This window comes from Salmo salar, chromosome 12, assembly GCF_965601325.2.
Source record: "Salmo salar chromosome 12, fSalSal1, whole genome shotgun sequence".
Classification (NCBI taxonomy): domain Eukaryota; kingdom Metazoa; phylum Chordata; class Actinopteri; order Salmoniformes; family Salmonidae; genus Salmo; species Salmo salar.
The window spans coordinates 29,781,785-29,808,719 of record NC_138302.1 but is presented as its reverse complement, the minus strand read 5'-3'; the positions used below and the strand labels follow the sequence as shown (position 1 = coordinate 29,808,719).

Below are 26,935 nucleotides of genomic sequence, written 5' to 3'. Positions count from 1 at the left end.
AAACATGGACACAGAGACAGAGACAGAGACAGAGATAGAGACAGAGAGAGACAGAGAGAGAGAGAGAGAGAGAGAGAGAGAGACAAGGAGTGAAACAAAGGAGAGAGGAGAGAGTAGGGTTCCAAATTGTCAGAAACGTTCCCAAAGTTCCCATATTTGTTGGGGAAATTCCAGTTGATTCTGGGAATCCTCCAACCTGGATTTTTGAAAAACCTGAGAACTTTGGAAAGCTTCTGTAATTTTGTAAACCTAGGAGCAAGACAGAGCTAGAGATAGATATACATATCGAGAGAGAGAGAGGGACAGAAAAGAGCAGGAGACAAAAAGGGGCAAAACATGTCCAGAGCTCTCGACGTATACAATCTAAAAACGTAAAACGACCTGAAATTGTATCTGATGTATACAATATAAAACCCTCAGTGAACATGGTCAGGTAACATAAAGCAACGTTTCTAGAACTAAATAATCAGAGGCCAGTTCTAGAACTAAAACAGATTGCACAGACAGGACTGTAGTTCATTTAAATACAGATAGAAAATAACTAAATAGCGTCACAGCATTAATATTACAGTGAATTTCAAACTAATAGCTAAATGGTGTTATCCATTTACTCTCCTAAACCCCTCAAAGGAACCATGTATCAGTTCAGAAACCCCATTGGAAAATGGAGACCTACATACACTTAATGTCTTGTGCACTAAGAAAACCTGCTCTTTCCATGACATAGACCGACCAGGTGACAGCTATGATCCCTTATTGATGTCACTTGTTAAATCCACTTCAAATCAGTGTAGATGAAGGGGAGGAGACAGGTTAAATAAGGAATTTCAAGCCTTGAGACAGTTGAGACATGGATTGTGTATGTGTGCCATTCAGAGTGTGAATGGGCAAGACAACAAAAATGTGCCTTTGAACGGGGTATGGTAGTAGGTGCCAGGCACACCGCTTTGGGTCAAGAACTGCAACGCTGCTGGGTTTCACGCTCAACATTTTCCCGTGTGTATCAAGAATTGTTCACCACTCAAAAGGACATTCAGCCAACTTGACACAACTGTGGGAAGCATTGGAGTCAACATGGGCCAGCATCTCTGTGAAACTCTTAACACCTTGTAGAGACCATAACCCGACGGATTGAGGCTGTTCTAAAGGCAAAAAGGGGTGCAACACAACATTAGGAAGGTGTTCCTACTGTTTTGTACACAGTGTATTTCTACTCTTTCCCAGGCTATCAACAGCCACTTATCAACAGCCACAGTCATCCTGTTTGGTGTTTTGTTTATTAGAGTGTAAGAATTATTATTAGCTTGGTTAGATAGATAGCAGCCGACAACAGAGAGAAGTAAGAGTTAGAAAAAGATCAAAGGAAGATGGAGAAAGATCCATCTTCAAGCCAGGGAGAGTTAGCTAGAGCACACGACGCAGGATCTATAAACTTGATGGCTATGACCATACTCTAAAAGCCGCCATCTTGAAATTAAGCTACAGGTCCAGCGTAACATAAAAAATAAAGACTAAATGATGCTTAATTTACACAACGTCGAAGAGACTAACGTTCATTGGTTGGCTTATGGGAACATGGGGTGTTGCATAAACCAAATAGTGCCACCACAAACTCGTAAAGTCCTTGCGTTACAAATGCGCCAACGGTGCAACTTCCTGTTGAAAAACCCTGAGGTTGGTGTTAAAACTGCCCACTTACTCAGAGCTGCAGATATTGCGCTCTGGCCATGTGTGGTGTAGGCTATGGGTGAAGTTCTCTAGGTACAGATCTAGGATCAGCTTCCCCTCCCCCCAGTACTAAACTTAACCATTATTGGAAAATCTATAACTGACCCAAGATCAGCATCTAGAGGCAACACACTATTTCTGTGTGTAAGCCTCCAGTAATGGAAATGTAGCAGTATGAAAGAAAAGCACATTGGGAGAAACTACGGGAAGCGAGGGAGGGATGGAGGGAGAGGCGTTAAGGTAAAGCAAGGGAAGAGTGTTCTGGATCCTACTTGTTGACACGGACAGGGGTGGAAGGATCAGCGACTAGCACACTACACTATGCCTATAGTACACTAGCCTGGTCCCAGATCTGTTTGTACCATCTACCCAACAATGAACATAGGAGTTGGCAAGATGGCAAAACAGATCTGGGACCAGGCTAATTGTAGCGTATACAGCAGATGGTGAAAGTGTCCCCATATAAGCAAATGAACATTAGGGAAGTCACTGTGGCATGGTTTGTTTGGTGTTGTTTTAAAAGACATGTTTTAAACATAAAAACAGATGTCAGAAAGGTAGGAGGAATAACCTGAGAAAGAGAGCAATAGAGATGAGTAGTGGGAGTGTACTAGGCTGTGTCAACAGGAAGTGACATCACTAGGGAGGAGGAAGGAGAAAGGTAAATAGAGAGAGCATCGTAAAGCTTTGCTCTCGCCGTTAGTAAACATGCCAAGTGCAGACAAGCATTGAAGATATAACTGGAGGACCCCACAACCTTGACACCCCAAATCCAGGAGGATTAATTTGCCTATGTGGCCAGAAATCAGTACATAAATAACGTGAAATAATATACATTACTTTTTATAAATGCCTTTGCTCTTACAAACTAGTGGCCATTAACGGTGATAACAAATGCACGCAACATGTACTAACACTGGATTTGGGGGGGTAGGCTTCCTTCCACAAGCCAAAGGTTGTGGCCTTTGACCCCAAGAGGTCAGCAGGGGTCATAATCCCAGCCTCTTGGACTATTGTAGCTACAGTTAGTGGTAGTGCATTTCTCACTCAGTCAGTCATCCCATACATAAACAATCCATATATTAAGTGTCAGTCAATGGATGAACATAAACAAGCAGGGAAAAGAGGATTTTCAGTGTACCAATTGTATGACCTCCCTATTAGTATTACACAGCTGAAAGGCATGCAGAATCTAACCAATTGATCTAAAACTCCTAATTATAACAACACCGAGCTATCTTAAGATGAATGCACTAACTGTAAGTCGCTCTGGATGGGAGTGTCTGCTAAATGACTCAAATGTATACGGAATATTAATGTACAATTAAGGGCTGGGATTTTAATCTCATAACCCATACTCCAAATTAGCCAGCTGTTACCGTCAAACGCCGAATGACATTAGGAATGAATGATCATGTCAATCCCACGTTAGTTCTCGGTCATATTGGGCCATACCAGCGGAGTGGATTGAGTTAAATAGTGTTACATATGAAGTATATATCTAAATAAACTACATATCTAACTCGTGTGTGTGTGTGTGTGTGTGTTTGACTGCATGCGAGTTATCCTAACAGCTATATCCAATTTCTACTCAAAATCCCGCAGAACTAGGACAATTACTTCTATAGTGCCTTTAAGACAACTTCAAAATCTAGTTGTCCATTTCTAAACAGCGATAGAGCAGAGGGGGAGGGGCCAGCGGTTAGCAGCCTGTCACTCACCGTCTTGGTGCACCCGCATGGCGGACGCTGTGATGTCAGTAGTCACGTTGAAGTAGGGCAACCACAGGTCCTGATGGTTACATAGATCATACATTAGATATGAATTGGAATAAGGAACGTTCAGAAGGATATATATTACGTAGAACAAATATGCCTCTCCAAAATGTGGAGCAGGTATCAACGGCAGCTCTATTCCAAGACATTTCTATCTGAAACTGTTCACAAGGTTTGCCTACTGAACGTGGCCCAGTTTCCTTCACAGACAGACATCTCAAGTAGCACTGACAGACAGTGTGACCTCTCACCTCAGCCTGCTTGTCCTGGAACACTTTGGAGATGCTGGTGTTGAAGGCGGCGCCGGTGAACATTGAGGTGATGGGATAGGTCAGGTCAAGGATGGTTTTGAATACGGAGTTCATCGCCTGTAGGGAGGGAGGGAAGGAGGGAGAGCCAAAAGGTTAATATTGACCGTGTCTGAGATCAGTCGGACCGCCCAGAATCACTGATCCACAAATCACCTTGCGTCCCAGATGATCACTCATTATGTGATCAAGACGAGTGATTCTGTGTCTCGCCATGCTCAAACTGATCCCCTCTAATACGCTACATGTCACCTGACAAAGGAATGTGTCAAATGGTCAGATACAGGAACAAGAGAAGTGTAAGATGGTATAGCGATGGGAGGATCAGACCTTGGACCACTCGCGGGCTCTCTGCTTGGTGCGCACCGCACTCCTCTCCTCGGCGTACAGCGCCCCGATGAACGACCCGATGGACGTCCCGCCCACGATGTCGATGGGAATCCCTGCCTCCTCCATGGCCTTGATCACTCCCACGTGGGAGCAGCCTCTGCGAGAGTGACAAGAGACAACAACCAATCAGAGAGGAGGAATTTCACTGTCTGTTTGAGGACGAAAGAGACTAACTTTGCCTGCATTTCTTCCACTCCTTTCATTCATTTGAAAAGATCTGAAAGAACAAGACTAATTCGATACTACGGATACACTGAAGGACATTAAGGTTACAAGAAATCTTGATAATAATCAACAGAAGACAGGACTTCTCACGCAAAGAGCTGTGGTCCCATGACTGTCATTGAAAACATGCATTTGATGATGTAGATAGTGTGGAGTAAAGAACGTACTTCTTGATCATCTACAAAAGAGAGTCTAGCACAAAAGAGAGGTGTTCCTATAAAAACTAAGTCCACTGACCTGGCTCCTCCTCCTCCTAGCACCACAGCGATGCTGTTCCCAGTCAGTACCCGGGCCAGCCGAGAGAAATCACTGTGTCTGTCCGCTGTCTTCTCAAACACCTTCTCGTACACCTCCCTCTGCACAAAACACACACAAAGTCAAATTCAGATGATAATCAGAGCAATCTATAGGCTTCCATGCGCTTGAAACGAGAGCATGTTTAACCATTCAGACTTGGGCCTGGTTAGCGACAGTTGCTATCCACCGAAGCGCTGTAATTGGTTGGTAAGCTTGTCAGTGGATCATTTCCCCAAAACGACCTGGGCTGGGTTTCCCAAAGCCTTTGTAGCTAAAGCACTATGTTATTTCTCATGAAAACAAAAACTCATGTTACTCATAGAACAGCAAAGTGCTTCATTTTGAGCCGTCACTCCGTGCAAGATAAAACGAAAAAAAAAAGATATAGATTGGATTAAGAGGACATGCTCAACAGGTTATTAAAGTTTATAGAAAACATTTTCTTGCAAACAGACTAGCCTCCTCTCTTACCACATCGTCAGAGCTCTCTTTACAACTGTCCTCATCCTCCATTTAATGGAGGAACACAATCAGATGTGGGCAAAGGTCGGTGTGTAATGAATGAATAAACGAGTGAAAGAAAAAGACAAAACAAACGGAAGTTAGGAAGAGAGAAAGTAAAAAAAAGAAACAAAGAAGTCACGGCATCTCCCCAGGGAGTCGCACCAGTTTTGAGGGGCTGCGTCGTGAGAAGACCCGGCGGGGGCAGCGGAGGTGGAGGTGTCCAGAGCACCAGCTCCTCATGTTGAGCCACTCTACGGTCCTGGAGGGCCCCGAGCCGTCCTCTTTATGGAGCAGCACCAACTGTTTCAGAGCCCTCACCGCTGTGTTCTCCAACATCTGCTCTAACTAGAGGAGAGAGGAGAGGCATGGTTAGATACAGTACTGAGGATGAGACGCAGTCAAAACTAGACTGCTTTTTAAAAATAATCTCTACAAATAAATATGAGGTTAATGTATAATTTCACAACTAAAGTTTTAAATTGAACAAATAAACGTAACTAGGCAGCTTGTAAGTAGAGTAGCTTCAAAAGTCAACCAATCCTCCAAACACTAGCAACCCATCCTCCAGTTGAGCCCCACCCAAATCAACCTCCAGCTCTTCACCCTTCCCCCGTCCGTCCTACCTGTCCCAGTGCAGGTTCCTGTTCCCCCAGGCCCACAATGAGGATGCAGTCAGCCTGTCTGATGCAGCGCTGGGTCCAGGGGGTCATACTGCTGTCTGTCTGGTACAGGACTATCCTGTTGATGTCCTCCTGCTGGGCCAGCCAGCCAGACAGACGGTACTCATGGATACTGTTACGAGGGGAGAACGAGCGTTAAGAACAACCAACTGGTATGGATACTGCAGAGGGAGAGAGGAAGAAGAGAGGGATAAAAACGGACCTATCCAGAGCGGAGGCCCCCAGTCGCTCTCTGATGATGTCACTGGTCAGCAGCAGGGTAGGTCCTACACATCAAGGACAAATATGTTTAATATTTTAGAGAGAACAACTGATGTATATAAAATTGAATATCATGGTCGCTCAATGTAACAATTTAGTTAAGAACAGAACAACTTTATTGTCCACAGAATCTAGTCACATTAGGCAGATGTTTCATATTAGTTAATAGTGATTACAAGACGTTCAAGTCATAGTAAGGTTTGATTGACAGTTACTATGCTAGTCTCTAGAAGTGTGTACCTATGGCGCTGAGGGCATGGCTGAGCTCCAGGTTGAAGGCGTTGATTGGCACCTCGTCACAGATGGGCAGTACGGCCACAGTGGACAGGTTACTGGCCGGGTTGGTGACGTCAGGGCTGGACGCTACGCTGGACCGGCCGAGGGCAGAACCTGGAGGAGGACGGGGGGGATTAGAAAAGGAGAGAGAAGTACATGGCTTTATCTAGAGGGCAAGTGTGTGTATGCATACAGCACATGCCTGTGTACTTGTGTGTCTCACACACACACACCTGAGAATGGTCCGCGGGCCTGTTGCAGGTTCCCCAGGATCTTCTGTCCCAGCAGATGGATCAACCTGGTGACCACCTGTGGGTACCTCCTCTTGATGTTGTTGAGCGTTCCCTCTGGTAGCTTGACCAGCTCTGTGTCTCTGACCGCGTGGACCGTGGTGGCTCTGGGCTGTCGGGTCAGAGCCTCAACCTGGGGAAAACAGGAGGAGATAGTAAGAGCTCCAAAATCATGGGATTTAAAAAGGTATAGAGTCCCCAATGATCTAATACAACCCACACACACACACACACCTAATATAAATAAATAAGGTTTACTTTATTCTGAATATTAGCTTTATAAGCTAATATAGTAACAACATATTCTGCCTTTACAGAACGACCAGAACGATGACAGCTGTAGAAATAGGTCAAAGTCTCACCACTCCTATGAGGTCTCCTCGACCGTACTCTCCTACCAGCTCCTTCTTCCCGTTAGCTTTACGTATAACAGAACGGAGCCGTCCATTCAGAACTATGTAGGTGCAGTCCGACTGGTCATCCTGCCTGGAGATAGGACGAGAGGAGGTGGAGAACAGTCAGTTCAGTTTTCATCAGATTGCCTGCCTGCCTGCCCGCCCCCCCCAAATAAAAGAGTTGTTTGGTTTCAGGACAGTGTACATTTGAACCTGTCAAACAAAAATACCTTCAGATAGGTGACATTGTCAATCAGAAAAAGTTTGCCTTCTTGTAAATAAAAACAAACTCACTAATACAGATTTTCTGGTCAAATTAAAAATACCGTCATAAGAGAAGATTTGTCCAGATACCTATAGAGGGCTCTGCCAGCCTCCACAGCCATCCAGTCTATGGCGAAGTCCATCTGTCTGACGAAGGGGGACATGCGGATGGCTACGGTGTGGGCTGCACTCAGAACCACACTGGGCTGTTCTCTCATGATCCTAAAGACAGGGGGCAGCACAGAGCACACCAGATCAGGAAAAACACACAGACAGTATCTTAGGGGAGGCAGTCACTACGCTTAAATATCACAGCAACTGATAAATAAAGCTAGGGTTAGGGGAAGTGCTAGCCACTTCCGTCCTTTTTACCACAACCAGATAGATAGTAATAACCAGCATCTTATTAGCAGTAAGACAGTTGTGACAGAATGAGAAATGCATGTTTGGAACTGAAGCAAACCTACTTGTAACAGATGGTTTAATATTCAACAGTCAGTGACAGCTGGTATATTTCATGTAATAATTCAAACTGCATACCTCTTCTAAACCCTAGTTAGGCTTAAACTAAAATGTTCCAGCTTAATGCCCAGACTGAACGATACCCCTTTCACACACAAGGGTTTATCCCAGGGGTAGGCAACCCTGTTCCTGGAGTGCCACGGGTGCAGCAGGATGTTGTTCCTACTAGGCACCACACCTGACCAACTGAGCTAATTGATCAGTTCAGTGATTGGCTAAATTCAACACAGCTGGTCTTCCAGGTCAGTCAAAAACAGGAAGTGCCTGCAGCGCTCCAGGACCAGGTTTGCCTACCCCCCTGCTTTAGTTTCTCTCTAGTCTGGTCTCTAGACACCCACTCGTAGAAGTCAGACTTGGAGATCTTGAGGAAGGTGCAGTCTCTGTTGGCCTTGATGGTGAAGATGAGGGGTTCTCCAGTCAACACGGCCAGCTGGCCCACCATCTCACCCGGCTGGGTGACAAACAGACACACCGCATCCTGCTTGTCGATCATCCGCTGGTACACGTGGAGACAGCCGGACAGGACGAAGTGGAGACTCACATCCTGAGAGGAGAAGAAAGAGGGACTTCAGATTTCATGTCTCATGTTTTGGTGTGTTTAGAGGGGTTGAAGAGAGGGGAGGAGAGGAGGGGGGAAAGAGCTGGGGAGGGGAGAATAAAGTATATGGGAAAGAGGGATTTGGAAGTGGAAAGAAAGGTTTTTGATATTGCAGATTCCTATGTTTTGGAGACTTCTCCCTCATAGAATTGGGTGATTAAACAGTCAGGTTGGTATGTATTGTCGTGAAGATAAACAATTTTGACTTTGCAGCTGGTCCATCTAGCAGAAATAGCTCAGTTCTGCCTCCATGGCAAGATTCAGGACAATAAACGTCAACCTGCATTAAAACAGAGGATAGTGGGAAGACATCTTCCCTCTCTCCAAACCTCAGTAAAGTACCTGGTCTCCTTGTCTAGCCAGCACGGTTCCTGCCTTGGCATGGTGTAGAGTCACTCTCCCATTCAGCAGAGCAGGGTCCTGGCAGAAGAAGGAAAAAGAACAGAACGAGAGAAAGAAAGAGTGAGAAAGCGTTTGAGGGAGGGAATGAGGAAACGCTCTTTGTGGTGAAACATCTGGATTCCCTTTTTGCTCTCCTGGGCTGCAAATCAAGAGGGTTGGCAAATATACAGAAGGAGACAGAACTTTCAATATGGTACATTTCAGATGCTCGGTGCCAACCATAACAGTAGATTGTGAAATGGAACTGTAATAAGCTTAGATAAAGAGTCAGAGGGAGAAAGTGCTGGGTGATGTAAGGAGACATGTTTTGAAATGGGGAGGTACAACTTGAACTTGTCCAATAAGAACACTTTGGGGTTTTGCGTTTCAAAAGGTCTCATCAAGACATGGTACATTAGCCCAAAGGACAAAGTAACTTGGTGACAGTTTAACACAATAAAACAGATAAATACCACATGATTAAAATTGTTACTAGAGTCATGGTTGCATAGATAGTAACCTTAGCAACCATCGACTGACCATGTACTAAGTAGTAGTTAGTACTAACCTCTATCCTCATGAGTTTGAGGAGCTCCTTCAGGGCCTCCTCGAACAGGGCAGGGCTGGGGCGACCAGGGACGGGTCCTGGTCCTGGTGAGAACTGGTTGTCCGGACCCCCCTCCTCCTCAGGGTACAGGTACACCCCCGACGGCACCTCGTCTACGGTCACCCTCCTCTCCCGCTGGTCCTGGGGTAGGAACAGAAAACATGGAGGGACATGAATGTCAATTACTGTACCCTGTGCCTGGTCTACTTTGAAGTGCAGATCTGTGACGTACAAAGACAAGAGTTAGTGGTCTACTTTGAAGTGCAAATGTGTATTTTAGTGCACTAGGATGACTGTTGAATTACTCAAAATGTCTGTTCTGTTTTTATTTCAAATGTAAATACATGTTCTATACACGTGTCACTAATATCCAACCTTGTGTGTGAGCGCATGCATGCGTGTATACTGACCCGTGTATAGGTGGGTGGCGTGTTGCCATCCTCAGCGGAGACTGAGATCCGTCCTCTCTCGTAGGCCATGTCGAAATCCGACCGCAGATTCTTCTGCATGCCTGTGTGTAGACACCGCACACACACACCACAGAAATCATGTTGACACAAACAAGTGTAAATGCCACAGTCAACAGTCTGAGAAGCAACAGAGCTAAGTTACATACTAGGAACACAAAATGCACTAATGTCAAATTAGGTCCCTAACATGCAGTAAAAACTGGACTGAAGCCACAGAGCTAAAGTTACATACTAAGAATGTCGATGTTACCATACGGACAGAGAGAGCGATTGAGAGACCGACAGAAAGAGGTACTCACCGGCGATGTCTACAGGCATGGAGATGGTCCTGCTGAGGGTCGGTGGGACTGTGGCTCCATCCTTCCCAGGATCTGGTGCGTCCTTCACGGCGGCCTCGCGGTCCTCCACGGGCACGGTCAGGCTACCGAAACGCTTGCCGTGGCGCTGGGGGCTGGTGCGGGGCACGGGGTGGGGGGACAGGGGCAGCAGGCGCAGGAGCTGCATCTCCTATAGGGAGGGGAGGACAGGGGTATGGGGGAAGAGAGAAGAGGTTAGGGTCAGTGAAGGCAGGCTAGCGTTGAATTAGCATCTTTATAATTACCAGGTCAGAACTTGAAAAGTGATTAGCGGTAGTGTTAGCGTTGAATGACTCAATCGTAATGAAAACAGCATGTCTGATGTAGCTTCAGCTAATGAAGTAGCATTCCTGGTAGATGAAGTAACGAACAGAATGTCCATGTGTGGGTGTGTGTTGTTTGAGGATCTGGGTGGTTTAATGAACCGTGGCGCTGTGTGTGTGTGTGTGTGTGTGTGTGTGTGTGTGTGTGTGTGTGTGTGGGGCGCTTGACTCACGTGGCTGAAGAGCTCGTTGGTGAGCCCTAGGTAGTTGTGCAGCGCCAGAACGGTTACTCTTTGGAGACGAACCATGATGATCTGCATGAGAAGACAGAGGGAGGAAAAGGTCCCATGAACATCAAGAGAAAACACACGTCCACACCTGGTGACAATCACACACACACACACTACAGCTTACCTGGACAACCCGCACCAGGCTCTCAGGGTACTTCTCGAAGATGGAGAGGAAGGCCTCGACAGGTAGACGCAGTACGGTGGACACCTCAGCCGCCCGCGCCGACACCGTCCTGTACGGCTTCTGGTGTCCCTGAAACACACACACATTGATAAGGTTCACACACACAGAATATACTGTACTAACTCAATATTAGTGACTTTACAGACATTTTGGAGACTTGAGACATTTTACAAGTTCCTATTTTCAGCAGTAAAGGGAGGGGAAGTTTGTGTTGGGAGTGCTTTCACATGCTAGCTAGGTGTACCTGAAACAAACACAATGACAAGACTCTTTCATCACTGTCCTATATATTTAGTCAGTTAAGAACACATTTTTATTTTACAATGACGGCCTACTCGGGCCAAACTCCCCCCTAACCCGGACGACGCTGGGCCAAATTGTGCACTGCCCTATGGGACTCCCGATCACGGCCGGTTGTGATACAACCCGGGATCGAACCCGGGTCTTTAGCGACACCTCGAGCACTGCGATGCAATGCCTTAGACCGCTGCGCCACTCGGGAGGCCATATAGCAGTCAATGAAAACTGAAAGAAGCTGTTTTGCTGCAGTGACTTGGGTGAAGCCTTTTTTAAATGTCCCTGTGACCCACGCACTAACAAAGAACTGAACTACTTAACAAAATGTTTATAGTCTCAAGTCAAGAAGAGGGAACTAGCAGAACACACCAGCAGAAACCATTGCTTTAGAGACATTTTCCACTTCCTTTTCTCAGCCGTAAAGCAAGAGCTCATGGATGTTTGTGTCAGTGAGTTTTCCCAAGACTAAATATAGGGGTTACACGCTAGCTGCCAAATCCTCTTGACTCTAAAGGGTCATGTGTTTAATAGCTCATTGTATACTTATTGGAAGTAAAAAAATCCCACCAAAAGTAAAAGCTGACTTAAGCTTCATGATATAACATTAAATTGCAAAATCATCATGACTTTGATATGATTCAACTTAGCCTCCAAAGCTGAGGCTATGATTCAACGCTAGCTTGCCCTGACTTGTTCCTTGACTAACTTCAAAGTTCTGACTGAAACGTGAAAGGGAAAGACAAAGGGGTGACTCAAACAAGAAACGACACGTGTATGGTGATTTAGGGAGTGTGGAATACAGGACAGGAAGTGGGCGTGTCTTACAGTGATGACGTCCAGGATGCTGAGGAGGCTGTGGACACTGTCTCCGGGGTACACCTCCTTCACCACACCGTCCTTGCCGTCCTAAAAACACACAGGGGTAAAACAGAGTATGTAATAATAAATTAACATAGACAAAAGGCACATACATTTTTGTGTTAAAAAAAGCACAGAAAAACACAGGCAAACAGTACAATTGACAGTTCTCTCAAAAACATTCTGTTCATGTTAAGTCATTCCAATCTTTGCCCAAATGCAAGTTTATCGTGGTCATAACTTTCTAAATTCAGAGATCCTTCCATTTGAGCCTTTTCCTCCATATTGGGATAATCTGAGTCAAAAACGAATAGGTGCTAATCATTATTTAATGTCCTACTAGAGAGTTCATTGTTAGAGAACTGTAAGCCTCTGATAAGTTCCTATTTACTCGTTAGCATGGATGGAGGCTCATTTGCACAGAAGGCAAAAAAAAATAAAAAAAAATGTAAATGTCGGCCCATAAATGTCTGCCCCCCCCCCACACACACACTCTCTCTCTCACCATTCCAGTAAGGCACAGTTCTAGTTTTCCATCCTGCACCACGTAGATGCTGCTGTCAGGCTGGCCCGGTCTGAAGACGTACTCTCCCTGTTGGAACTGCAGGAACACCATGTGTTTACACAGCTCCAGGAACAGAGGCTTCTCAAAGTGACCCAGCACACTGCAGGGGGGGATGGAGATGGAGAGATTACTACAGACACACATTTGCTGACCTACATATCACCTTGCATCATAAATAACTGCTCAATATTATTTGTAGATCAGTCAGTCACAATTTACCCATGATACATGGCGGTTTTGATACTCTCAAACACACACGTCTCCTCCATATAGATAAGGACTCCACAACATCTTAACACACACAGAGTACACTCTACACACACACAAACTCGGAGAAGTCCCTACGTACCGGACGTTCTTGAGCATGTAGAGCACCTCGGAGGGCAGGTGGGAGTTGGCCACGTCAAACTCTGTGAGGTCCGCCTCCAGCACTGAGGGAGGAGGCTCCTTAGCTACCAGGGTGGGCACCTCCTTCTTAAAACGCAGAATCCTGGAGGGAGGAGAGGGGGAGGGATGGAGAGAAGGATGAGAAAGCGGGAGGACAAATGTATAACAGACTATTGTTCTCTACTCTGTAGTCACTAAGTTTGTTAGCATCATGGATATCAGTAGAGTAGAGAGGGTAAACCGTGTTCACACACTTTTTGGCAATGTTGAGCATTTTCTGCTTCTTTTTGAGTCGTGGGCGCGAGGAGGAGGCTGTGCCCACCAGGGAAGAGGTGGACTGGGACACCTGTGAGAGCAAGAGGTCAAAGGTCAATTATGGCAAAAAGACGCATTGTCGAACAAAAGGGTACCATTCTACTTTGCTAGAACCCCCTAACGCATCCCACCACAGCCACTAACCTTGCGCATGATTTTTCGCCCATAGAACATGACCTTGTCCCTCTTGCGGAATCGATACTTGGGGGCCTCCTGGGCTTGCAGGTCTGTGAGAAGTTAAAACATAAATATATGGAGATACTAGAGCACGAACACAAACAGTAAGTCAATGTGAACAAGATAAAGTACCAGTATGAACATTTTAAGATACATTATAGCATTGTATAGCAAGTTAAAACCATATATTCACTACCAAAACTGAAATGAACTGAAAAAAAAAAAGATATATACACATATAAAGTTCTTGGGCTGACCCCATTTAGTTGACTGGACGATTGTTTGGTCAACAGGCTGTTGGTCGACCAAGATTTTTTTTAGTCGAGCAGTCGCAAATAGATTTTTTTAAATTCCGTGGAACACGGGACACCGGTCTGATTGGCGTCTGTCTCAGTGGACTAATCCATTGGAGGAGGCAGCGGGGATGCCACAGTCCAAGAAGAAAGGGGGTGTGGCTAGAAGGTATATCTCTCTCCAGAATGGGCTCTTTCCCGCCATTTCGTATACATTCATTGTTTCATAAATTAATTGTGTGAATTCTTTGCCCTTTGATTGTGTCTATCAATTCCCCATTACAGATATCACCAGTAGTAACCAACATTTACTGTTAATTCCCAATCTACAATGTTTGTTTGGTTATGGTAATTTCGGTTAAAATATTATTATTAGGTCTACAGTTGTTTACCGTTCTCATTATCGGAGTGGACACGTTGTTTGCAGTGCTCACAGCCTATGCTACACTCCATTTACGAGTTGTCAATTTATTAATTGTCTTTTGTTTGGAACACTCCTGTCAATGTTGAGTAAGGACGTGCACCTGATTACGCATATAGAAGTAGGCCTAGGCTACCTGGCCTGCACGCTAATGGTGGCCTCTAAAATGTGCCCATTTGGGGATGTTTGATAGCAGTTCTGAATGTCTTAACTCACCAGCACTAATAGGCTGTAGAGCTTCTCAAAGAAATGCTTTCTTCACCTCAAACAGAATGTTAACAAAGTCTGTTTTTAGAATCCATTGAGAATGACAATAGTTTGTCAATGCATTTGAAAAATATTTCCAGCTCTCTCCCTTTCGATAACCACTCAGCATGAAAGGGAAACATCTAATGCTCTGATCCAGTGGAAATGTTATAAAATACCTGGATTACTTCTTATCCCTTGCACAAATAGCCAATAGCTGTGTCTGTCCCGAGCTCACTCGAGCAGGAAACTGAGGGCCGTGGAATTTTTTATACAATGCTACAAGTTTTCTAGCAGGAGCTTCTGCAGGACACAGTTGATACAATGTTTCAAGTTCAATGCAGACAGGCCATGCATTGCCAACTTAATTGATAGGATACTTATATTTAAAAATCAGGATATTTTCTACCTGCAGGCTGCAATGTTTTTATTTGCTGGCTTTATGTAGGCAATTTGTACATAATTGGCAATGGGGATAGTTACTTTAAGATTTGTATCATTTTCATTTAGATTTCGATATAATTTAGATTAAATCACAATGCCTTTGAGATACAAAGAATATTATAAATGAAAATGTGCATATGAAAATCATAACTGCCACACAGATCGGTAGAAATGTTAAGATAAATTGGTACTCCAAATGGAAAAGGTTGCCGACCCCTGGTGTAGCCTATTAACGGAAAATTCAGGACCTTAACGGCAGAATCTGCGAAGGTGAGCGGGAGGGTCAGCAAAAGATTTAGGCTATCTTGATCCATGGCTTCCTCAAGAGTCATGTCTTAATTATTTAAATCAAACAGTGTGCTTAAAGCATCAGACAAGCTCAGTACATATACAGTGAGGGAAAAAAGTATTTGATCCCCTGCTGATTTTGTACATTTTCCCACTGACAAAGAAATGATCAGGCTATAATTTTAATTGTAGGTTTATTTTAACAGTGAGAGACAGAATAACAACAACAAATTCCATAAAAAACATGTCAAAAATGTTATAAATTGATTTGCATTTTAATGAGGGAAATAAGTATTTGACCCCTCTGCAAAACATGGCTTAGTACTTGGTGGCAAAACCCTTGTTGGCAATCACAGAGGTCAGACGTTTCTTGTAGTTGGCCACCAGGTTTGCACACATCTCAGGAGGGATTTTGTCCCACTCCTCTTTGCAGATCTTCTCCAAGTCATTAAGGTTTCGAGACTGACGTTTGGCAACTTGAACCTTCAGCTCCCTCCACAGATTTTCTATGGGATTAAGGTCTGGAGACTGGCTAGGCCACTCCAGGACCTTAATGTGCTTCTTCTTGAGCCACTCCTTTGTTGCCTTGGCCATGTGTTTTGGGTCATTGTCATGATGGAATACCCATCGACGACCCATTTTCAATGCCCTGGCTGAGGGAAGGAGGTTCTCACCCAAGATTTGATGGTACATGGCCCCGTCCATTGTCCCTTTGATGCGGTGAAGTTGTCCTGTCCCCTTAGCAGAAAAACACCCCCAAAGCATAATGTTTCCACCTCCATGTTTGACGGTGTGGATGGTGTTCTTGGGGTCATAGGCAGCATTCCTCCTCCTCCAAACACGGCGAGTTGAGTTGATGCCAAAGAGCTCCATTTTGGTCTCATCTGCCCACAACACCTTCACCCAGTTGTCCTCTGAATCATTCAAACTTCAGACGGGCATGTATATGTGCTTTCTTGAGCAGGGGGACCTTGCGGGCACTGCAGTATTTCAGTCTTTCACGGCGTAGTGTGTTACCAATTGTTTTCTTGGTGACTATGGACCCAGCTGCCTTGAGATCACTGACAAGATCCTCCCGTGTAGTTCTGGGCTGATTCCTCACCGTTCTCATGATCATTGCAACTCCACGAGGTGAGATCTTGCATGGAGGCCCAGGCCGAGGGAGATTGACAGTTCTTTTGTGTTTCTTCCATTTGCGGATAATCGCACCAACTGTTGTCACCTTCTCACCAAGCTGCTTGGCGATGGTCTTGTAGCCCAATCCAGCCTTGTGTAGGTCTACAATCTTGTCCCTGACATCCTTGGAGAGCTCTTTGGTCTTGGCCATGGTGGAGAGTTTGGAATCTGATTGATTGATGTGGACAGGTGTCTTTTATACAGGTAACAAACTGAGATTAGGAGCACTCCCTTTAAGAGTGTGCTCCTAATCTCAGCTCGTTACCTGTATAAAAGACACCTAGGAGCCAGAAATCTTTCTGATTGAGAGGGGGTCAAATACTTATTTCCCTCATTAAAATGCAAATCAATTTATAACATTTTTGACATGCATTTTTCTGGATTTGTTTGTTGTTATTCTGTCTCTCACTGTTCAAATAAACCTACCATTAAAATTATAGACTGATCATTTCTTTGTCAGTGGCCAAACGTACAAAATCAGCAGGGGATCAAATACTTTTTTCCCCTCACTGTATTTGATTTTATTAAAACCTAGTGAATAGACACACACCCTACATGACTAAAAGCATGTGGACACCTGCTCGTCGAACATCTCATTCCAAAATCATGGGCATTAATATGGAGTTGGTCCCCCCTTTGCTGCTATAACAGCCTCCACTCTTCTGGGAAGGTTTTCCACTAGATGTTGGAACATTGCTGCCAGGTCTTGCTTCCATTCAGCCAGAAGAGAATTAGTGAGGTTGGGCACTGATGTTGGGCGATTAGGCCTGGCTCGCAGTCGGTGTTCCAATTCATCCCAAAGGTGTTTGATGGGGTTGATGTCAGGGCTCTGTGCAGCCCAGTCAAGTTCTTCCACACCTGGCATCCGCCAAACAGATTCATCCGTCCGACTGCCAGATGGTGAGCGTGATTCCTCACTCCAGAGAATGCGTTTCCACTGCTCCAGAGTACAATGGCGGCGAGCTTTACACCACTCCAGCCGAGGCTTGGCATTTTGCATGGTAATCTTAGGCTTTTCTGCAGCTTCTCGGCCATGGAAACACATTTCATGAAGCTCCCAACGAACAGTTCTTGTGCTGACGTTGCTTCCAGAGGCAGTTTGGAACTCAGTAGTGAGTGTTGCAAACGTGGACAGACAATTTTTATGCTCTATGCTCTTCAAAACTTGGCGGTCCCGTTCTGTGAGCTTGTGAGGCCTACCACTTTGCGGCTGAGCTGTTGTTGCTCCTAGACGTTTCCGCTTTACAATAACAGCACTTACAGTTGACCGCGACAGCTCTAGCAGGGTACAAATTTGATGAACTGACTTGTTGGAAAGGTGGAATAGTGCCACATTGAAAGTCACGGAGCTCTTCAGTACAGGACAATCTACTACCAATGTTTGTCTATGGACAGTACATGGCTGTGTGCTCGATTTTATACACCTGTCAGCAACGGTTGTGGCTAAAATAGCTTAATATACTAATTTGAAGGGGTGTCCACATACTTTTGGCCATATATGGAAAAAGGGGGGGGGGGGGTCGGGGACAGCGCTACAAAGTTCTTAGGTGTAAGTGAAGGGCAATCGCTAGAGTAACTGAAGCTAGCACTAATTTCATTTAATAATTAACGGAGAAAACACATTGGAGAGAGAATGTGACACGTACTTCTGAGCTGGATCCTCCGCAGCATGAAGAAGATGAGGATGGCGATGAGGATTATGGCGATGCCTGCACCAATCACCATCCCCATCATCTAGAGAGAGAGACACATGGACAGAGAGAGACATGGACAGAGGGAGAGAGGGATGTAGAGAGAGAGGGACAGAAAGAGAGATGTAGAGAGAGAGGGACAGAAAGAGAGATGTAGAGAGAGAGGGGCAGAAAGAGAGAGAGGTGTGCAGCCGCTGATTAAAGCATAATTAGAACGACTTCATGGAATGAAACACTGCACGCCAGACCACAACATACGAACGAACCATGCTCGTCTGTAGCTCTTCCTCCACAAACGCCTTGATGTTATTAAACCCTTCCTGTTGGTACACAAAAAAAAAGAGAAGTGTACAACTGTGTAAAATAGCCTATATACTATGTAGACAGGGAGCTTTTACCAGAGCTGGGAAAGTTCTGTTACTGAGTTAAATAACTGACGGGTAAAGGAATTCAGGGTTTGCCATGCCCAGGGAAAGGAATGGCAGAGGAGAAGGAGGAATGATGAAGTAAAAATGTTTCATCTGGGTCGAATCAGTTCTGACGATTTCCAGAGGGGCTTGTAAACACATCCGGTCACACAATGTGTTTAGTTTGGCCTAACTATTTATCATCAACATCCTCGTTTGTCAGCACCCCAACCCACTTGTTCATTCCTCCTTCCCTTCTTTACTCAGCTTAACTCAAATAGCTCCATATAAATATATGGGACAACATAACTCCCAAACAATACCTTTGATGATGATCATTATTATTATTATTATACAGTAAGCCTAATTGCCTTCTGTCAATATTGGTTTAGTTGCCTTGCACCCATGTCAGCCTGGCTCTGAGACCAAGAATAGGAAAAGTGACTGCTACTGCTTTACTCTGCTGAACCAGACAATATCACAGATCTCATTGAGACATGATGCAATCTGATTTGGCTGTGATCAGCTGGCTGTAGCGTGCGTGCGAACAAGAAACAGAGCAAACTAGAAAGATAAAAAGGGAATGAGGAAACTTGAGAGAGCACACAAGAGACAGCGAAGGAACGAGTGAGAGAGAGCCAAGAGAGATGTCTAACTCCTATGCCATACAAACCCACACAGTTGGGGACAATAGCAGAGAAATTACAGTGAGTCTCTTGTCTTTTGAGGTCACTTTAACTTTAAATCAATAGGACTCTTTTCTCCAGAAGGATATCATAGAACTTGAGTGATGTCCTGCCAAAAGGATGTCCTGCCTCATTCCCTTGTTATCATTCTAATTTGCTCTATTTCCTGTTCTAATCCCTTCGCTGATTAAGACAAGGCCCTATATGACTCATTGAAGGAGTGACGATCCTAGCTCAGAGTTAAGCTTATATACAGTGTTGCTGCAATATAAAGTGTGTGTGCGTGTGAGAGAGAAGGGGAAGGCTGAGTTGACCACTGGTCACATGACCAATCAGATTGTGTATAACTATGGGGCAAGGCCAATGGGCTTTTAGTACTCTGGCTCTCAGCCAATCCGTGACTGAGCTGGAAGGGAAGGGCGGTCAGTGCTTATTGATCAGGAGAAGAGACGAAAGAGAAAAGGACTCAGCTGCAGTTATTGATGAGAAGTTGGTTATGGTCTGACAGATGGTGGATACTGTACATACTGCGGAAGACATTTTGGTTGAATTAACAGTTGTGCAACTGACTAGGTATCCCCTCACACACTCTCTCTATGGGAGCAGTACTGTAGTAGCTGGTGAAGTCAATGGGGCCCAGAGTAAGTGGTAGAGGACAGGATTGTGTGTGTGTGTGTGTGTGTGTGTTCTTACTTCCAGAGGGGCATCTGCATGTTCTTGGCCCTCTTGTTCCGAGGTGCTCTGTCCCATTCTAACCCCGCCTCTTCACCAGGCTGGTCCATCAACGGCCTCTAAGGAGACAAAACAGGATGTTGGCATTAGACATGCAGGCTACTGTTTACGTCTCACACACAAGTAGTAAAGCAAATAGCTTTTTAGTAGCATGGAAGAGAAACCTGGACTTCTACGAAGAGCAATGACTAACAATATTATACTAAATACTATCTAGTATGCAATTATGACTCATTGCTCTTTGTACAGGTTGTCCAGGTTTAGGGTTGCAAAATTCTGGTTACTTTCCTAAAATGTCCATGTTTTCCAGAAATCCCAGGTTGGAAAAGTCCCTGAATCAGGAGGCAACAAGTAGGAATTCCAGAATACTCCTGGAAAACCTGGGAACTTTGGGAAAGTCACCTTTCCAGGTTTCTGAGAGGTACTGATGTTTATAGATACATACTGTATATGTGTTTATGCATAAACAGCAGAGCCTCTCTGCAGAGCCAATCCCCATCGGTTCCCCTCCCCCACTGAAACTGGCAACATGATCCTCTCCCAGTCCCAAATGGAGTTAGAGATAATAGCAGTGCTCCAATGACACACAGGCAACATCGCAAAGGGAATCCTGTTCCCTACACCTTGCACTACTTTTGAACAGAGCACTAATCAAAAGTAGTGCACTATATAGGTAATAGGATGGCATTTGGAACACATTATCCAGAGACAGACAATCCTGCAGTGCCCAGTTGACATTGTACTACCCCCCCCCCCCCCCCCCATCTCCCTGAGGGCTGGTCCTCTAAGAGGGTTTACCCCCTCAGCCCTATTTGGGTTACTACTCCTGGGATTTAGGCCTAGCCCTGACCAATGAAACTCCACCCCCATCTGTTCCCTTCATCTCTCCTCTATCCTTTTCTTCCGGCCACTCCATCCATTTATCACAGCAGACATTCCAGATCCTCCACCATCTCCCCCTCTCTCCATCCCTCCCTCCCTCTCTCTTAACCCATTTGTTGACGCAAACAAATGCAAGTATGCAAACCAAACAAAGTCTTTATAGGCTACACGCTGAGCACAGACAAACAAGCAGCTAGCTTTGCATTCAAACCTCCATTGACTCCCACTGAAACTGATCAAACATACCCTATCTAGGCAAACAGAAAGATATTTAGCCATACAAGCTAATGTGATATGGTTAAGGCCTACTACAGTGCATTGAGAAAGGTCAGTGCATTCCCTTCCCTTTTTCCACATTTTGTTACGTTACAGTTTTATTCTAAAATAGATCAAATTTGAAGAAATCCTCAATCTACACACAATACCCCATAATGACACAGCGAAAGAAAAAAAAACGTTTTTTTTTAAACGTTTGCAAATGTATAAAAAATAAAAAACAGAAATACCTTATTCACATAAGTATCCAGACCCTTTGCAATGAGACTCGAAATTGAGCTCAGGTGCATCCTGTTTCCATTGATCATCCTTGAGATGTTTCTACAACTTGATTGGACTCCACCTGTGGTAAATTCAATTGATTGGACATGATTTGGAAAGTCACACACCTGTCTATAGAAAAAGGTCCCACAGATGACAGTGCATGTCAGAGAAAAAACTAAGCCATGAGGCCAAACTGAGCAATCAGGGCTGAAGGGCCTTAGTTAGGGAGGTGACCAAGAACTTGATGATCACTCTGACAGAGCTCCAGAGTTCCTCTGTGGAGATGGGAGAACCTTCCAGAAGGACAACCATCTCTGCAGTACTCCACCAATCAGGCTTTTATGGTAGAGTAGCCAGACGGAAGTCACTCCTCAGTAAAAAGCACATGAAAGCCTGCTTGGAGTTTGCCAAAAGGCAACTAAAGGACTCTCAGATCATGAGAAACAAGATTCTCTGGTCTGATCAAACCGAGATTGAACTCTTTGGCCTAAATGCCAAGCGTCACATCTGGAGGAAACCTGGCACCATTCCTATGGTGAAGCCTGGTGGTGGCAGCATCATCATGCTTCGGGGATGTTTTTCAACTGCAGGGACTGGGAGACAAGTCAGGAATGAGGAAAAGATGAATGGAGCAAAGTACAGAGAGATCCTTGATGAAAACCTGCTCCAGAGCACTCAGGACCTCAGACTGGGGCGAAGGTTCACCTTCAAACAGGACAACAACCTTAAGCACACAGCCAAGACAACGCAGGGGTGGCTTTGGGACAAGTCTCAATGTCCTTGAGTGACCCAGCCAGAACCCGATCTAACATCTCTGGAGAGACTTGGAAATAACTGTGCAGAAACACTCCCAGTCCAACCTGACAGAGCTTCAGAGGATCTGCAGAGAAGAATGGGAGAAATTCCCCAAATACAGGTGTGCCAAGCTTGTAGTGTCATACCCAAGATGACTCATGGCTGTAATCGGTGCCAAAGTGGCTTCAACAAATTACTGTGTAAAGGGTCTGAATACTAATTTTTAAAAACCTGTTTTTGCTTTGTCATTATGGGGTATTGTGTGTAGATGGATAAAAAAAAAAAAAATCTCATCAATTTTAGAATAAGGCTGTAACACAACAAAATGTGGAAAAAGTGAAGGGGTCTGAATACTTTTCGAATGCTCTGTATGTACTTTTGAACCCCAGCTAAAGGGCTAATCCATGACATCATGGTCTAGGAACCAGAGGCCAAGAGCTGCATTGGATGAAATCAAATCCGAGAAAGTGGTTGACAGTGGACTGTCATATTGCATAGCCGGTCACAAACAGACCTGAAACTGGATGTGTAGCGTCAAAGTCCATTCTCTCTCTACTACACTCGCTCTCATCCTCCACCATTCATTTGTGTTTGACTCACTTAACCAACTGCTGAAGCAAAACTGAAAGTACCCAAACTACTGAATATCCCTATGTTTATAAATGCCCATTTTAATGAAATACCATGGTAAACTAGGCCTAGCCATGATTCCACCCAGCCAAGCAGTACTGTCTGGCTCTGGAAACGTCACATGGTCTGTGCTGTATAGACAACAAGGAGGCCCAGGGTAATCCTATAGAAAGGAAAACATACACATTTCCATTTGCTCATCATGACATTTTCCCTGCCCCTCACTCACAGTTGCAGGCTTTGGTCGTGGAATGAATTTGATTGTCTTTTATCATTCGAGAGCAATCAGACAAACATAAAGTACTGCGTGTCAAATGATCCCAAGAGCAAGTTTCCGTGTCCCTTCATGCCATCTCAGTGAACATTAAGTGTTGTCAGTGTATATACTATTGTGTAACACGTAAGCCTATGCTAACTCTATTGCATTCATCGCGCTCTACTACTACAAGGCTAGAAGAATTATTACAGCGTAATAAGATCACTGTCAGTGAAAAGAGTAAATGTTACAAATCTCCTTTAGCAGAAGCAGACACTAGGCCTGTCTCTCTCCCACTCTCCAGTAACACCTCCATATAGCTTGGTGGCTATTCCCATTGTCCTCATAAAACAATGCTGCCAGTGTTGATGTCCCCATTGCCAGGCATGGACTAACTCCCTTTCCCTCTATCTCATCATTCCTCCTCCTCTCCCTCTCACACCAGGAGCAATTATAGCACAACCAAGCCTGTTTTATTTACGTACACTGCACATTCTGGGCCAGGGATTAACACCACCAACAACAGCCTATAGCATGTTGTTTCTACTGTGTCAGCCTGTCAGACCCTAGAGGACAGACAACCTACAGTAGGGACTATGGACTGGAACATAGGCTAGGCCTACTAGCTTGCTCAAATGATTTGGTATTGCCCTTTTTGCATGATTAGTTTCAGATAACTATACAACAATACTAGGCTTACTGATTTGGCTTGGAAATGTTTTATTGCAAATAAGGATGGCATTGTTACTGTGGCATGGTAGTTGGGCAATACAGCAATGACAGAAAGTACATGAACTATGATTTAGCCAACTTTCTATGATGAGCAATAACTAGGGTCATAGAGAACAAAAACCTGCATATGGCCCAACTTGACCTTTGCTCCCTAAAGTCTATAAATTAGCATGAACCATATTACCGTTTTCAAATGTGTAGGTTAAAACTACATTATAGCTTTTGTGACATGAATTAGTAGCCCATGAGTCGCGTGAACCGTAGCAGGACAGTGTGGCAATAGTAGGTCAGCTCGGGTTTCTATGTCAAAATAGTTGTTGCATAATTCGCAACCCTGGCGTGTGATGTTGCATTACTAGTCCTCATTAATCACCTGGTCGGCCCTTTAGTAGCTATAACGAGCCATTTGTAAATCGAGAAGTCGGCACATGTTTAAGGGCCTGTCCGATGAATTGATGGTGACAGAGAGTGTTGTCTTTCTCCACATCAAATCGATCGTGCCTCAACTCGTTCATTTGAATCTAATGTAGCCGCATTCTCGTTCGGACCTGCGCAAACCGTGGGTATGTTTTTTGCGCAGAGTACGGTAATAAAACTGGTGAAGTAATGCTAATTTCGTGTCTAGGCACTGATCTACCCAACAGGGCCAAAGATGTTCTGGAAAGCCCATTAGAAAGTCAATGAAGTAATCTCATTATTGTGTAGCTAATTAGCTAGGTACATAGCTAACAGTTACAATGTGTGCCTCTACACCACAACATTCAGTAGCCTAGTTACAGTAGCTAGCTAAGTTGACACGCTTTGAAACAGCAGGCAAGCGTCATACACCTCGCTAACTAGCCGTTAACTATAGTCCCCTCTAGTTAGCGTTGGTTTATGATGACCGATGATGTCAACACACAAAACAACTAACGTTAGACCGTTGTTTACGATGAGACCAACCAGCCGTAGAAAAAAAAATCTAATTTAATGTACAAATACAGTCGCTTTCGAATTTCACCAAGTCGGCTCGTGTAGAAAAGCCACCAGAATCTGGTTAATGCAAAGATGCTGTCTTTTGACCTCCGCAGGGACAGTGCTTATTGATTGACATGCTCGGCACATTGGTGACACAGTCTCCAACACAAAGACTCATACAAATGTCAATTTATGCAGCTAGACATACCTCCCACTAGCACTTTCATTATATTTATCGACCTGTTAAGTGAATAAAACGATAACCGCCCTTACCTGAACTGCGTGTTTCTCGTCAATCTTTACAGTACTGTCAAATAACACCTATAGCGGAAATTATCTGTATCATAACTCCTCCTATTTTTAATCTACACGAGCCGCAGGCCAATCCAAATCTGAAATTGTGGATATCTAATCCAATCTGCATCCAGGGATGAAATATTGCAACATAGCCCGCCTATCTTTAGATAGATATGAGAGAAGTAGCCAATCGAACTGCAAGGTTGAGAAGGGGACGCTACAAATAGACCTGTGATTGGCGCGGTGTATATGACTGACGATTACACTAACCAGTAACAAGAGACAACAAATCAAAAATGTACGGTACAAAGTTTATTATCATGCATGATTTTAGTAAATTCATCTTGATAACTGAACACTCACTTTAGTTGCTAATAAAATATTTATGATGGATCCTTGAACCTGACTACAAACTAATGACAATACATATCGATCAACTGGGTATGTAGCTCATGACATTGCCCACTTTCTACAGGTGCCATCATTATAATATTAAATTAACATTTTGTGTCATTTTTTTTATCAGAATCTCCAGACATCTACCAAGATGTATATTAGATAGGAAAGATAAGGCAACAATTTCTAAAATATAATGATATTCCTCAGTGCTCATCAGTATTTAGTATTGAATGAGGGATGATTGATTCAATCACTATTGTTATGGTTTAAAGGCCCTATAACTAGGATAACGCCACATCCAAAACGCTAGGCCATCTCCTCTTTTCTCTGTAGACCAAGTCACTCGGTCCTCACATGGTCTCTCCTATCATTGCTATGCGGATGACACTAAACTGCTCTTCTCCTTCTCCCCCTTCTGACACACAGGTGGCGACACGCTTCTCTGTGTGCCTGGCAGACATCTCAGCTTGGATGTCGGCCCACCACCTCCAGCTCAACCTCGTCAAAACAAAGCTGCTCTTCCTCCCGGGAAAGGCTTGCCCGCTTCAAGACCTTTCCATCACGGTTTACAAATCCACAGTGTTCCCCTCCAGGAGTGCAAAGAACCTTGGCGTGACCCTGGACAACACCCTGTCGTTCTCTGCAAACATCAAAGCAGTGACTCGTTCCTGCAGGTTCATGCTCTACAACATCCATAGAGTACAACCTTTCCTCACACAGGAAGCAGCGCAGGTCCCTATCCAGGCACTTGTCATCTCCCATCTAGACTGCTGCAACTCTGCTTGGCTGAGCTCCCCACTTGTGCCATCAAACCCCTGAAACTTATCCAGAATGGCGCAGTCCGCCTGGTGTTCAACCTTCCTAAGTTCTGCCATGTCACCCCGCTCCGCCACATACTCCATTGGCTTCCAGTCGAAGCTCATATAATCTTCAAGGTCCTGATGCTTGCCTACGGAGCGGCAAGGAGAACTGCACCTCCTTTCCTTCAGGCTATGCTCAAACCCTACATCCTAAACCGAGCACTCCGTTCTGCCACCTCTGGTCTCTTGAACCTCCCACCTCTACAGGAGGGCAGCTCCCGCTCAGCCCAGTCAAAGCTCTTCTGTCCTGGCACCCCAATGGTGGAACAAGCTTCCCCCTAAAGTCAGGACAGCAAAGTCCCTGCCTATCGTTCGAAACTGTCAGAAACTGCCCCACCCCTCCCCAAAAAGGCACTTCTCTTTTCCCGCTAGCACTGACTTTGCTAATTAATACTTTGTTGAGGGAAAATTAACATTATACGATTTATGTGTTTTCTCACCTAGCTATCTTAAAATGAATGCACTAATTGTAAGTAACTCTGGATAAGAGTGTCTGCTAAATGACTAAAATGTAATCTATACAGTAATTCAGCATTGACA

At 44.6% G+C, this 26,935-nt stretch overlaps 1 protein-coding gene across 6 annotated transcripts in view; it reads right to left on the bottom strand.

Moving 5' to 3' along the window:
• Positions 1-25,236, bottom strand: part of LOC106564686 (patatin-like phospholipase domain-containing protein 6) — a 35,999-nt gene extending 10,763 nt beyond the window's left edge. For 4 of the 6 annotated variants that reach the window (XM_014130929.3, XM_014130932.3, XM_014130931.3 and 1 more), the window contains exons 1-27: positions 25,113-25,236; positions 20,009-20,106; positions 18,489-18,542; positions 18,178-18,265; positions 13,631-13,713; positions 13,426-13,517; positions 13,134-13,274; positions 12,725-12,884; positions 12,187-12,267; positions 11,005-11,133; positions 10,824-10,904; positions 10,271-10,478; positions 9,912-10,012; positions 9,463-9,642; positions 8,856-8,933; positions 8,254-8,459; positions 7,484-7,615; positions 7,097-7,220; positions 6,678-6,867; positions 6,409-6,558; positions 6,110-6,173; positions 5,851-6,019; positions 5,390-5,572; positions 4,664-4,782; positions 4,142-4,298; positions 3,755-3,871; positions 3,450-3,519 (exon numbers count right to left, since the gene is read on the bottom strand). In XM_014130929.3, coding sequence (XP_013986404.2) covers positions 3,450-3,519; positions 3,755-3,871; positions 4,142-4,298; positions 4,664-4,782; positions 5,390-5,572; positions 5,851-6,019; positions 6,110-6,173; positions 6,409-6,558; positions 6,678-6,867; positions 7,097-7,220; positions 7,484-7,615; positions 8,254-8,459; positions 8,856-8,933; positions 9,463-9,642; positions 9,912-10,012; positions 10,271-10,478; positions 10,824-10,904; positions 11,005-11,133; positions 12,187-12,267; positions 12,725-12,884; positions 13,134-13,274; positions 13,426-13,517; positions 13,631-13,713; positions 18,178-18,265; positions 18,489-18,542; positions 20,009-20,065 — 3,214 coding nt within the window. In that variant the 5' untranslated portion in view covers positions 20,066-20,106; positions 25,113-25,236. Of the gene's footprint in view, positions 1-3,449; positions 3,520-3,754; positions 3,872-4,141; positions 4,299-4,663; positions 4,783-5,389; positions 5,573-5,850; positions 6,020-6,109; positions 6,174-6,408; positions 6,559-6,677; positions 6,868-7,096; positions 7,221-7,483; positions 7,616-8,253; positions 8,460-8,855; positions 8,934-9,462; positions 9,643-9,911; positions 10,013-10,270; positions 10,479-10,823; positions 10,905-11,004; positions 11,134-12,186; positions 12,268-12,724; positions 12,885-13,133; positions 13,275-13,425; positions 13,518-13,630; positions 13,714-18,177; positions 18,266-18,488; positions 18,543-20,008; positions 20,107-25,112 lie in introns of those variants that run through there. The other 2 variants (XM_014130930.3, XM_082958812.1) reach the window with 2 other exon arrangements.
• Between the last annotated feature and the right edge of the window lie 1,699 nt (positions 25,237-26,935).